The sequence below is a fragment of the Polyodon spathula genome, chromosome 13, assembly GCF_017654505.1.
Source record: "Polyodon spathula isolate WHYD16114869_AA chromosome 13, ASM1765450v1, whole genome shotgun sequence".
Taxonomy (NCBI): Eukaryota; Metazoa; Chordata; class Actinopteri; order Acipenseriformes; family Polyodontidae; genus Polyodon; species Polyodon spathula.
In genome coordinates this window covers 31733226-31747183 of record NC_054546.1, presented here as the reverse complement: position 1 = coordinate 31747183, position 13958 = coordinate 31733226, and the positions used below count along the sequence as shown (strand labels likewise).

Sequence of the window (13958 nt, the reverse complement as noted above, 5' to 3'; positions counted from 1 at the left end):
TGATACCGTGCCTATGGGTTTTTTTGTGCCGATTAAAAAACCTGGGTTTTAAATTAATGCACTTACCCGTCACACACAATTTCTGACTCTGTCACCAGTTTTCTGATACAAAGCCCATCTCTTCAATGTTACAATTTATCTGAATAGCCCGTGTTTAAAAAAAATTATAAAAAGTACAGTTACACAGCACTTCCTCCCGTTTCACCTGGCAAAAATGCAGCCAAAACAAAGCGAACGAGACAAGCAAGGGTAATGTAACAAATTAATCATTAAACAGTTTTTAGATACTGTGATATATTTTTTATATTTTTAATCTATGATCTTTAGTTGCTTTTGTGCATTTTCACAGGCAAGTGAAAAGTGACATTAGGGCCTTATCGAGCACTATATTCTGCAATTTTGAATAGTGACTTTGGACATTGTTTTAAATCTGAAAACTGTTGTTTTTTGGCTTTGCTAAATTGCATTGCTTTTTCCGTTTTACGCAGATGTGCATAGATAACATTAAGATTTCATTTTGTTGTTGGGTTGTTAATGGAAAATTTTACATACTGCTACAATATGTACCGGATTTAAAACTATATACTGTATTAGTTTTCAGAATCATATAGTTTTTAACTAAAATACTACTTCTGTTAAAAATATAGTACTGTACCAACAAAACCAATACAGTAGATCTAAATGGAAGCCTACTTATTTTAAAACACGGTCCTTTCAGATATGTATTTTTGATATTATCCATTTTTCAGGGAACACAAAAAAGATACAAGGGTTGGAACGGGCCAAAATGAAATAGTTAGACATGCATCACATGCGCTTAACCGTCACTTAAGTCAAAATCTTATAGGGTTGAATATGTGAGTGCTGACTGTATTAATTTGAGAATTTAAAAGAAAATGTAGAAAATATGACAATACAGTTGTAAGCGAAAGTCTCTGGCCAGCATAACAGACAATGTAAAAAACAAGCTTTTGCATTAAGCCTTAACTGACAGGATATCAGTGTTTTACAGAAAACAATAACACACAGTACACCTCAATAATAATAACTGTAGCGACTATTCTTCTCAGGAACTAAATCAGACACAAAACAACATAACAGGGCTCTACAGTGCCTCTAATTTGGTCTAATTTTTTTTTAGCTGAAAGTATAAAACATTTAAAAAAAAAACCAAACTCATAGCTCGATCGTAATGTACTCTGGGTATGTAGTTTATTGGTATAACCCACTGTTAATCACACATTAAAAACTACAATCCCATACCCCTCCAAATTCACTGATTTACCAGTGCGATAGCTACTCGTTTCCAGACAGTTTGAAAACTTGTCCAACCAAGATGAGGAAAAAAAAACAAGAAACTTGGGCGGATTCATCCCATGTAGATTACAGTTCAGAAAAAAAAATCGCTCCTGCGTCAACCAAGATGGCCGTCCGACGCATTTTTTTGAAAAAACCTTTCAAAATCTTCTTCTTGGGAACCAGTGAACTGATTGATCTGACTTTGCGCATGTCATCAGCAACCAAACCCATTTCAAGTTTGCAAAGCAGAGGTTGCTGCGACAAATTTTACTATCAAAATGCTTCCATACATCAAACTCACGACGACAGAAAAACGTGCTTGGCCAATTGGTTGACAAGGACTTGAACCATCCGAGTTCTAGCAGGACCCAGTGTACTTAAGTTTATCCCTTTTAACCCAAGTAAACCATTTTGTTATACCGGGAGGGCGTTCTAGATGGTAAAAGAAGTATTGTAATTTTTGAGATATGTTAACTTTTTTACCAAAAGAAACTAATGGTAGGTGAGCATATATAAGATGGAGTATATATGCATCATACCTGTGTCAATACAATTGACTTTTTCAAAAATGGTGTTTGTGCGTAAAACAATATGGCCACCTGATGCAAAACTTGCTTATAACTTCTTACAAAGTGCAGATAGGTTAATGGATACTATGGAAGACAAATAGGAACCCATATATGCTCTATCCAAAAAAATCACACTACCTGTGACCTTTGACCTCTCTGAGGTCAAATGCAAAATTAGCTTATAACTCCTTACAGTGTGTAGATACGGTAATGGTTACTATGGTGTTTAAAGCTATAAAGCATCATCAGATAATGAACTAATGCAGTATTTTGAATTGAAACTGCTTTATAAAGGAGGCGGCAGTGTGGTCCAGTGGTTAAAGTCCAGGGCTTGTGACCAGAAGGTCACTCTATTCAGTTCTGCCACTGACTGACTCACTGTGTGAGCCTGAGCAAGTCACTTAACCTCCTTGTGCTCCATCCTTTGGATGAAATGTTAAATCAATGTCCTATTGTAAGTGACTTTGCATATAATGCACAGTTCACAGCCTCCCTCTGAAAAGTGCTTTGTGATGGTGATCCACTATGAAAGGTGCTTTATAAAGATATTATTATTTATTATTATTATTATTGTTATTATTATTTTATTATTATTATTATAAAACCTGAAGATAGACAATCATCGACGACAGAACAACGCTTGATAAATTACCATAATACGATGATAGTTACATAATATGTGACCTTAAATTACATAATTACGTCAAAAAATCTGCATGACAATAGTCATAATGACGGTAAAGAGGAATAATTTTGTTATACCTAAAAAGCAACAAATGACGTAGAACATTTCGCCAAACACTACCACCAGGTTTGCTATATGGTCCCGATAAGATTTATTTCTCAAAAAGACTGATTGTTGTTATTATTATTATTATTATTTGTTGGTGGTATTATTAAGGTGCTATATAAAAATTAAGACACAAAGCCTCCCATAACTTTTCATGTGTTCAGACGTACATGACAAATACCTAAAAATTTATATATAGGTACATGAATTTTGTAAGTGGTTCTTATACTCCAGTACCAAAAAATGAGTATAAAAGGGTCCTAGGTCCATGGGGCTCCACTAAAAAGTCCCCTGGTTATTTCCACCACTACCCCTAGATGAACCACCCTTATATAGTTTATATATAGTATAATATATTACAGATTATAAATATATTATCATATATATATATATATATATATATATATATATATATATATATATATATATATATAATATATATCTATTATAGATCAAAAGTAGAGTTGGTCTCCTTCAACGACGAGAGACGACGACGTCAGTCTATTCAAGAAGTGATCGCAGTGATGTTTTCTTTTGTTGAGAACTGGGTAACTTAGGTTACAGAGACTTTTTTGACGCCAGGCAAACCCGCACACGGTGTTGTAGGAGATTTGCTACAACCCACCTCCACTGGGTAAACCTGGACTGTCTATCCTCACTGTTCCACTTCAGCAGCCAGTTGAGAGTACTGAAGTTTCTTTATCCCATACGCCTCATCCACAGCATCCTCTCATGGCACTGTAAACTCTACCAATTGAACAAGGCGTGCTGATCCAGACCACAAAACAACATCAGGTTGAAGGTTAGTGGTGGCAATCTCAGGTGGGAAAACAAGCTGCTGTCCAACATCTGCCAGCATTTTCCAGTCTCTAGCAGCTTCCAGTTGTCCTAGACAAGTTTTCGTTTTAATATCTTTTCTTGGTGGTTGTTCCCCTGGATGGAGGAATGTTGTTCTTCGTGTGTCATATATTGCTTGAAATGGTGGCAACCTGTTGGTCATGCTGTGCTTGTCTTCCAATGGTAAAGCCAAACATCGCAGCACCTGGTCATGACGCAAAGTAAACCGTCCTTGGCTAAGACCCACTTTACATCCATTCAAAATGTGTCTTAATGTAGCTGGCGATGAACACAAAGGATACCATGGATCCTCTCCAACCCACAGATTAATGTTGTGTGGTGATGGGAGAACATATGTTGATTTGATGAGGAAACTGATCCTGCTCTGTTCCACACTCTCCCAGCACATCCATCCTCCTTGCTTGACATGGGAAACTGCCTTTACACACCTCATCCTCTCCTCCTGCTTTTGCACCTTGCTGACTACCAGCTTCCTCCTTTGAGCTGGGGTTGCCTTGTGCCATGTAGGAGGATCTGAACTGAGACCAAGGCCTCCACTTCCATGCTGTACTTGCCCCATGATATCACCGATACGAAGGGTAGCCTTTGCATCTTCCACAGCTTCCTTTGCCACCCACTTTCTTCCGGTTTTCAAAGATGCTGCCTCCCTCCCACATTCGTTGTGTGACTTTACCAATGTCATTTCCAATCAAACCTTGGCACACTTAAACTCCTCGGTTAGAGTGGAGATTAGCAGCTGCAGTATCCCTTTACAATACAGCCCCACTCTGCTGAGGCAGCACTGAACTGCTAACCATTTCCTGACGTATGAACTGATTAACGCTTCCTGTTTTCTACTGTTGTCAAGGAAACCTTATACACAGTGAGTGGCCACAGAAGTCTTGGCAGTAGACCAAACTAAAAGCACAAGTTTAAGTTTGCCCAGTAAAGAGCTGCTGTCTATGCTCTTCAACCCTTGCACTGCTTGTTGTTTCACTTCTCCCACACAAACTGTGTCCTTTAGGTCCCCATCATACCATCTCCCAAGACTTTTCACAAGCTTTTCAGACACTGTTGGTATTCCCACACCATTAAGGTAGAACCTACTATCCACTACTTTACCTTTAACTGTAGAGATGCTTCTTCACTTAGTGGGCTTGAACTGCATTCGTGCCCATTCAATGATATTGATTAGTTTGCCCAATCACTGATTAGTGAAGGCTACTGTTGTAGTCATGATTGTCATGTCATCCATGTATGCTCAAATTGGTGGCAGTCGCATTCCAGAAGCCAAGCGTTCTACTTCTACTACCCATTTTGGTGCCCTAATAATTACTTTCATTGCCATGGTAAAAGCCAGTGGAGAAATGGTACATCCTGCCATTATTCCAACTTCTAGGCATTGCCATGTAGTTCTGAATTCTGAAGTTGAAAAACAAAATTGCAAATCTCCGTAGTAGGCTTTCACTAAGTTTGTTATTGTCCTCGGTACACTGAAAAAATCAAATGCTGCCCAAAGAAGTTCACGTGGTACTGAACCATATGCATTGGCTAAATCCAGGAATGTCACATGGAGCTCCTTCCTCTCCTTTTAGCTGTTTGAATTTGCTACCAGATCACACTAATATGTTCTAAGCATCCTGGGAAACCTGGAATACTGGCTTTCTGTACTGAAGTGTCAATGAAGCAGTTCTTCAATAGGTAAACTGATAATCTCTGAGCAACAATGCTGAAGAAAATCCAGCCATTTAATAGGGAAATATAGTAAATTACATTACAAGCACATTCATAGATTTTATTAGAACTAAAGGAGTATAGTTACCATACCATGGATTCATTTTGAATAAAGGAAAAGTCAGACCACGTGTTTTCTGATAGTCACAGGAGAAATTGCTTGACAGAACTGGCAAGTACTTTATTTAGTTATAACTGCCCTATCACGCTACCTTCCAAATTCCTTTTTCTAAAAGGCCCATTGTCCAGTGTTTTAACTTGTAAGGTTATTTTCTAATCTCTATTTAAAGTGTATACTGCATTATAAAAACCCTTAAGAGTGTATCCATTTTGTATCAATTTCTGTCTTTGGCTTGTGTGTCAGGAGTATGTGCAGTTTTGACAATGTCTATTCTGAGAGTCCTGTAATAAGCAGAGATAGAATTCCACACAATCTCACAGAAACCCATAACACTGGCAAAAACTTATCATGCAAGGACGAAAACAACTGGAGTCATGCAGTCCTGTCTTCCACTCTCACGGTATATTATCTGCCTACTTATTAATAACCATACATGGAAACTGTATTTCAAATGCTGAGCACGTCTTGTGCTTTAAGCAACTCCCTCATGTAGAAATGAAGACTCAATCCAGGGTCAGGGGCTCGAATACATCCTACCGAGGCTAGAGTTATCTGCTCTGTTTGTATTCATTTATGACAATAAACTGTACCTTATTTTTACTACCTTTACACATTAGTGGTGTGTCATTTCTTACAAACTTGTGCAACATTAGTGAAAGGTGGCGACGCCTGCTGGGAGCAGAAGGAAGCTGCTACTGTAGAAGACCCAAAAATAAGCAGATGGGTGACTTGTTAAATCAGGCTGGGCAATCTAATTCTAACAATCCAAGCAAGTACTTCATTTAGAGTACAAATTAGCCCATTAATTATATGTGAAGATTCATTTTATATACAGATTATTACCACTCTGGAGGCACATACTGACTCACAGGGAATCTTCAATGAAAACGCAATGGCTCTGTACTATGGGCCAAATGCTCCAGCGATATGCCCTTGGCAGAATGGTACTATAGAGGGAGTTTGACACACTCTCAGTGTTACAGGACCACATCACATTTGTTTAATGTCCTTGAATTACTCAAAATGGTGCACAATTTATTTATTTTTTTAGTTTTATTCTCATACATGCTGTTTTCCAGATGGTAAAAATAGAACTGAAATGGGGGCAAATCCACCTTTTACTTAAATCGACAAAGATATTCAGCCCCCCTGCATGGGAGAAAGTCAATTCCATGAAATACTGCAGCTACTGATGCTTGGAAAGAATCAGTTCAAGGTATTTATTTTACCAGCAAAGCGTTTGAGTTTGAGTTGCTCAGCATGAAGTCAGGTGCTCAGACATGATTAAGACAAAAGTGTGAACTTTATCCCTGTGCTTATTTTGTAAATATAGGCTTTATTATTAATTACTGGAGTCAGCAAAACTACACTGGGTAGGCACGTCCAGGGGCCGGGAGGTTGTGAGAATGGAAGATTGTCAGATCCAGCAGCTCCTGAGTTAGCAAGATTACTAGAAACATTTTGCATCTTGTGATTTTATCCTGACAATGGACCACTCAGTAATAACCACAGCCTTTCCACAGCAGTGAGCATTCCCAAGAGCCAGGAGGTACTGGAATGCCAAAGCGTTTAACCAATGGCTTATCAAAAATGCAAGCTATTTGAATAAGACTTCAATCCATGGTCTTTAAAAATATATATTACTTTAACTTTAACTCCTCTATAAATAAAAGTCACTGTTTTGTCACCATGCAAATCAATATGGCTGTAAAAATAAACACATACAAATTAGAACTATCAGCAACATGGAGCATCATGACCTACCTAAAATATGAAGATTACAGGTGATACACTACATATGTGCCTCTTTAAAGCCTCAAATGCTGCTGTTCTCAATAACTAAAGAATGTCCTTAGAGTGTGTGAAAGCAGTTCTCTAGATATACTGTATGTAAAAATAGTAACAGAAGTAGGACATACAGACATGCAGCTCCGTGTTTAACTAGATTCTCATACTGTTCATGCTAAAAAAAGTGTTTTTAGCGATTTTCTTCACAAATTGTGTAAGCAGTTCCATCTACATAAATTATTTAATATGTTGCCGGTTATTCCTGTCACTTTAAAAGCATATAGAAGGGAGAAGGGTACATTTACACTATAAAGCTCACTCATACACCACCTCACCCCATGCAAAGTGATGGCCAGTCACATTGTGGGAAAATGAGCACATTTCTGCAGTAACAGCAAAAAGCTTTTTTTGGCCTTACAAAAGGAAATGAAGACAATGACATTAATTAAAACAGCAGATTTCAGTGGCAAAGTCTTGCACAGGCAGAGAAAGGTCGGCGCTTTCTTGCCCAGGTCTTGGCATGCCAGCCGTGCAGCCGATCCAATCTGGGATGAGTTTAATCAAATTAAAACAAGCAAAGACTTCTACACAACGCAAAACGGACTAGAAAGCTCACACTAACTGTACAATTCTGCACCGTTTCCATTGCATAGCTCAGTCAGAGTTTAATTTGAGTTCATTTTGAACGGTCGACACAAGAGTCTGAGCTGCTTTCAAAACTGCCTTTCATGGTCTCAAAGGAGGCAGGAGGGAACAAAACAGATTGCTAAGGAGATGTATTATGAAATAGTTTTTTAAAACTAGGTTACACACAGGGCAGGCATTATTCTGAAGCACATACCTCTGCTTTGGTGATTTTCATTGTAAGTACAGAATACAGTTACTACAGTTTAAACTGGGGAAGGAGATTCCATGCCCTGTGTAGTTAAATTGTTGTGCATAGTGACCCATACTACTACCTTAACCCCACAAACCCTGGTTGCCAATGTAAGTTACCCAGACATAGCAAACACGGCACACAGAGCCAGACAAGGGAAAGGTCACAAGTGCGCCGCTTCAACATCATCAATTACATTTCCCCACGAATCTAAATCTCATCATTATTTATGCAAACTGAAAGGATGTCTTTTGAGAGTAAAAAAAAAAACCCAAAAAACCCTGCGACTCCATTTGATTCAAACAAAGAAAGGTGACATTAGAGTGAAGGGGTTAATAAATAGGCAGGTAAGAGATATCTGGGACTGGCTGTGTTACCACGTCAACCTCTATAAATATTAATGCTGCCCTTTTATTTTTGGAGAACCCTTACCTGTAAACAAATTTTGATATATAAGTTCAGTTTATTTTCCCCACATGGAGAGCAATACTGCATTTTAACAGAGCTGTGGGGAAGTCGCTGGCAAGCTGTTAAAGGATTGACTTGGACCACAGAAGAAGAAATTGGGTGATGGTCTTCTTTGGAAGGTATTCAGAAAGCTCACTAGATTATTATTGAGGGAACACTTCATGAAATAAACAGTTAAGTGAGAATAACAATAAGGCACCCCAAGTGTGGACTGTATCCAGACAGCAAAGTGAGAGCTTCCTTCATGGAGTGTAACTTCAAGACTTGACGCCAAACTCAATTTGCTCTACGTGACTTCCACTAGCCAATCAGAGAGCAGTTTTGCTCTCCATTGTGCTTGAATATTGGATAACGTATGTGGGTTACATTAGAATGTGCACAGTACGCTTGTGCATTCTATATAGTCTGCATTATACAAGAGGTGTGCATTACAAGGGATACAGCAACCTTAGGCTTCACACTTACAGTATGGGCGTTTTACACAGGTTGCGAGTTACATTCCAAACATACACAAGACTGGCAGGGCTAATAGTCTTGGGCTTGAAGCATTTTTATTTTTCGTACTTTTACACACATTTAATGAAGAGGTTTCAAGATAAACCACCAGCAACAGTTCTTCATTTTGACCTCAGATCAGTGTCTGCTGGCAACACTGTTGTGCATGATTTCCCCCACTGCAGCCCAAGACTGTCATACTAGTTTACTGCACCTTCCCGCTGCTGCAAAAAACAGTTAATCCTCAGCTCAGCATCTTGACAATTTTGCAGAAACTGCCAGCTGCCATGCTAATCCTATAACCATCCACATGGCTGTTTGGATTGCATGGACTTCTGAACAAAATTGGCTACCGTTATAAAAATGTCATCTGTCAGTATTACTTAAACCGTTTAAAAAACAAGGAGACCTGCCTTTAAAAGCAGTTTTTATGGTAGTAGTGTGCATGACTTGTGCTTTGATTCTACCCTGCAACGTGCACATGTGGTTAACCACTTCATTCATCCAGTGCTGGCTAAGATGGTTGTGCTTGTGTCAAAGGTATCTGCATGACTGATTGTTAACTGTATGCGTAATTCCTGGCAGGTACTCTATTATATAAAAGCTGCATCTCCTTATTGCAAGTCTGTTATTTATAACCATCCTAACAAGTGAAATAACCACAGCACTTCCTTGATGTTCATGGAGTATTCTATTTATACAACAAGTACAATGGGTGGAAAAGAAAGTTTGTTAAAACCTAAATCAAAGAGCTTGTCAGAGAATGAATTTCCTCAGATCAAGAGAAAGGTCAGTTGGTCATTCAGTTAAAAAAACAAAAAACAATAAAAACAAAAATAAAATCACTCAGCAGCACAGAGTATGAACAATTTTACTGTAGTCATTCCACAGATGACAATAGATAAGTAGCCCACAAGCCTCTATATTTAACAGTAGATATCAGAGAATTCATTTATTTTGGTCACGTTCCGCATCTACTTACCAACACGGCGATTCGCCCGGTCATTCTGTCGTTGGATTTGAATGAAAGCATGATAGATTCTAAAATTAGATCCAGTAAGAAAAAGTCACTTAGAACCACCGAATATGAAAATGCTGTATAAACAATATTTGAGGCCTAAAATGGCAGGTAGGGCAGGAAAAGCAAAAAGATATATTTTTTATTAAGGCCCAAGTCTGAGGTGTGCAGTCACAGTTGCTCCTGGTGTCTCAACATCCTGTCTATTATGGCAGGCATTTCTTATATGTTGTCCAGTGCTTGTAAATGTAATACACTCCAATTTGTTTATCGGTCCAGACTGAAACCAATTTGGTGTTGTGATGCACCCGTCGAGCGACTCGCATGCTGTGCTGGGATAACCTTTGGAAGTAAAGCCCTGCCTTCTGGGAACATGCCAGGCTTATGAATAATTTTGTATGATATGGTTTCAGTCTACATTTTTTTGCAGACTTTACAATGGAAAACAAATTTTCTGATTAAACATGCGCATGTGTTTTGCAACCTCAAAATACAAAAGGAAGAATAAAGTTTTACTAAAGCACCAACACCTGGTTTCACAGACTATGTGGGCAATTAAAGGCCACAGAAAGAGGAATAATCAAAAGCTACACAGTCTGATGTTTCCACTTTTACAAAATACACACTGATTTAGTTCCAGATCAGTTTTTTGCAACCTAGTCATACTTATGCCTTTTTAAAAGCAATGTAAAGCATGCTTCCAGAATCACGTCCGGTTCCTGTCCTCCTATGTGTGCATGATTGACTGAATAGCACCACAGAAGAGGGAAATAATGTGGAAGTAAAATTGTGCTGTTTTTTCACCCCTCTGCCAGAAACCATTTCACTGGCAACACTTGATTAGGCCCTTGGCATTGCCCTGCAGTAGGGCATATTCTCCCTGTATTCCCTAGGTTCCTTGATTACTCTGGAAGACTGAACAAATGTTGTATTTTCTTAAGCACTGTTGTGGATTAACAATGAACAATGCTTCACTTGTACTCGGATGGCACCGGCTACTTTCTAGATGTTAATGAACCCATCTACCATGCCGGAGTTGAGCATGATGCTTTGGAGGAGCATGAAAGTGAATCTCATCTCCCAAGGCCACCACAATCCCACACTGATCATGCTTGGGGAAGAACCTGAAAGAGGAATTCTTGATCCAGATTCTCTACCTACATCTCTGCAACAATTCGATGAAATATGAAGTGACTGAATGGATAAACAGTGTGCACATGTAAATAAAATATACCCCAGATTCTGATACTCTAAGAATGTTCTAACCGGTTGTACATTGTAAAATGTAAGCATGACAAACACACTGCCCTTTAAGCAGGGATAATCCTCCTCCGCCCTCAGAAAAGTTGACACGCCTAAAAAAGAAAATTGTATGGGATGGGTTCCTTACAAGAAAAACATGTGAATTGCAGCCCACTCATTTTCCAATAAAGAACATAAAGTTCTGCTTACCTTTGCCGATCTGAACAAAGCCGATAATGATGATGATCCCAAGGGCGAGCAGTTTGGCCGCGGCAAAGGCATCCTGAACACGGGTAGCTGCCTTCACACTGTAACAGTTCACCGCTGTCAGCACCACTGAAACACAGAAAGTGTATGCTGCTTACACCCCACTACAATATGGTGTAGAGCCCCACATATAGGGAGAGGTGCACATTAAGACATACCCTTATATGTGTGCATCAAAGGTATACAAGAGGAGGTCAAAAGGTACAGGCAAACATACAGGTCTTGGTTAACAGCAACAGAACGAGCTAAAAATGTTTATACCAATTTAAAAACTAAAACCCCTTTCAAACTGGCACTCCTAAACAGGTCCGGACCCAGGTTCTGGCTACCTGGGTCATAATCCCGCGTAGTGTGAAACCATGTAACTGGGTCGTACCCTGGTCCCAGTGATCCACCTCAGGATGTGGGTCAACACACTTTAACTAGGGTTGAGCAAGACAAAATGCATGATGCCAGACGGGATAACAAATAGCCACGCCTGTGTGAAGGTTTCACTTCCACAAGGAATGTGTTTATTCTGTTTAATCATATTTCTGTTGCTTGAGACACACCATGTGCAGATTGCAGCAGGGATGAAGAAGCGTTTTCTCTAATCAACACTTGGGCAGGCGTTTCAATCCAGAGAGGCTTGGATGGAAACATCTGTAACAAGCTGCTTCCGGGGCACTGATACACACATTGTTTACTAGCGCCTTTCACCCAGGTCAACCCCGCTTTATGAAAAGCAGTGTTAAATCACTTAGCCGACCCGCATGACACCAGGTCCTGACCTGGGTAGGTTCCGACCCAGGCAGAGCATGCCAGTGTGAAAGGGGCTTAAGTTGGTAACTTTATGTATTATGTTTGGTATGAAGGTACAGAAGACAAGTGATTTTAGGAATAAATAAGAATAAAAAGTGGTTTTGATGTCCAGTTTCTTCAATAAAATCCACTTTTAAACCTTTCTTATTGCTGCCCAATCACTATAGGCAACAGGGCGTCCATCACTTGAATCTATTTGTTGAAAGAGAGCTCGCTTATCAAAATATTTTGGCATTTAACGTTTTCATTTATATTAACCAAATTAACTTCTATAGAATTGAAATGCAAATTTAAAGGCTGTAATTTGCAGAGTCACACGTAAACAAAACAACCAATTTTCCAAAGCTTGGACACCCAGGAAAACTCAAAGACGCCTTTGTGAGCGAAGTAAAGATTTGGGGACAAGGCTCTTATATTTTCAGTCCAAAACCCAACAAGCCAAGGACAAACTACTTTCCAAGTCCTCTCAATAATGTGTCAAGTTTCTGCTTGGGAGGCAAATGGTTTTTCTCACAGAGATGAAAGCCATCTCCCTCGGAAGCTACTGGAATCACTGCCAAAATATTTCAAGGGTAGGATGGCACTTTACATGCTCAGGAACTAATTAACCAAGCAATGCACAAATCAAAAGGAGCGAGAGGATTCTAAAAGGTGAAATACCCAAGCTTAAAACAACCTTTTCTTATATCCGATTAGCATTCGAACAAGCTGTTGCATTGCCGATGATCCTGGTTTTCCTGATTTATCATGCAAAATATTTGGTAGTAGGACCACACGTGAGCAAGGAAAGAAAACGTGTGGTGCCTACATTTAGACTGCATCTTTACACTAGAACACACAGTGGTGTGCAAATGTATTAGAACACCTCAAGATTTGTCATTTATATATTAACTGCATAAAAACCTCTGGGTGTGTGAATTTCAATTTTCCAGTCAGTGATCAGTGATATAGAAACAACAACAGGTAACTTGTATGAAACTGTTAGACCACTTTGTGCTTTAATTAGGCATCTTAAACAACTTCTAAAAAGTTACCATTTGTGGCTGTGTTCCCTTTCTCTTATTGTTTTAAATTTGCACTTGTTGCCCATTACAGTTAATAAAAACCAGACAATCACTAATTTGCCTATTTTGACAATTTTCAGTCAGTGGTTTGATTTCATATGCACAACAAATCAAAACTACAGAAGCAATGGGGTATTCTAATAAATGTGCACACTGCTGTATTTGCTGGGCGAGGCAGGGTGCCATTACCTCCAGCACACAGAAATACATGGAGAGAAAAAATACAACCATTCAATAATGCTGTAGTAAAACTATATTATCATTACTAAACGATCATAATTGTGCCTCGGAATTACACCGAGCCAAAAAATAATGCCAGTAAATCCTATTCAGTAGGTCTCAAATTTTCCATAAAAAGATGATCACATCATGGTAAAGGTGTATTTGATATTTTAGCTGTATTTTTTTCAAAAATATTAGCACTGGATGTCTAATTGGGCTTTTTTTGTTTTTTGTTTCATTTGATGTGTACAACATTTGCCCTCACAATTAAAATACCTGAAATGCATGCTTGTCTTTAATAGACACTGATCTGCATGTTTCGCCGGTTGCAGGTACCCGATGTGTTATATGACTGCAAGCAAGATA

At 38.9% G+C, this 13958-nt stretch overlaps 1 protein-coding gene across 1 annotated transcript in view; it reads right to left on the bottom strand.

Annotated features, from left to right (window-relative positions):
- Positions 1-13958, bottom strand: part of slc7a5 (solute carrier family 7 member 5) — a 39570-nt gene that overhangs the window by 14144 nt on the left and 11468 nt on the right. The window contains exon 2 of the mRNA XM_041269507.1: positions 11449-11574. Coding sequence (XP_041125441.1) covers positions 11449-11574 — 126 coding nt within the window. The remainder of the gene's footprint in view (positions 1-11448; positions 11575-13958) is intronic.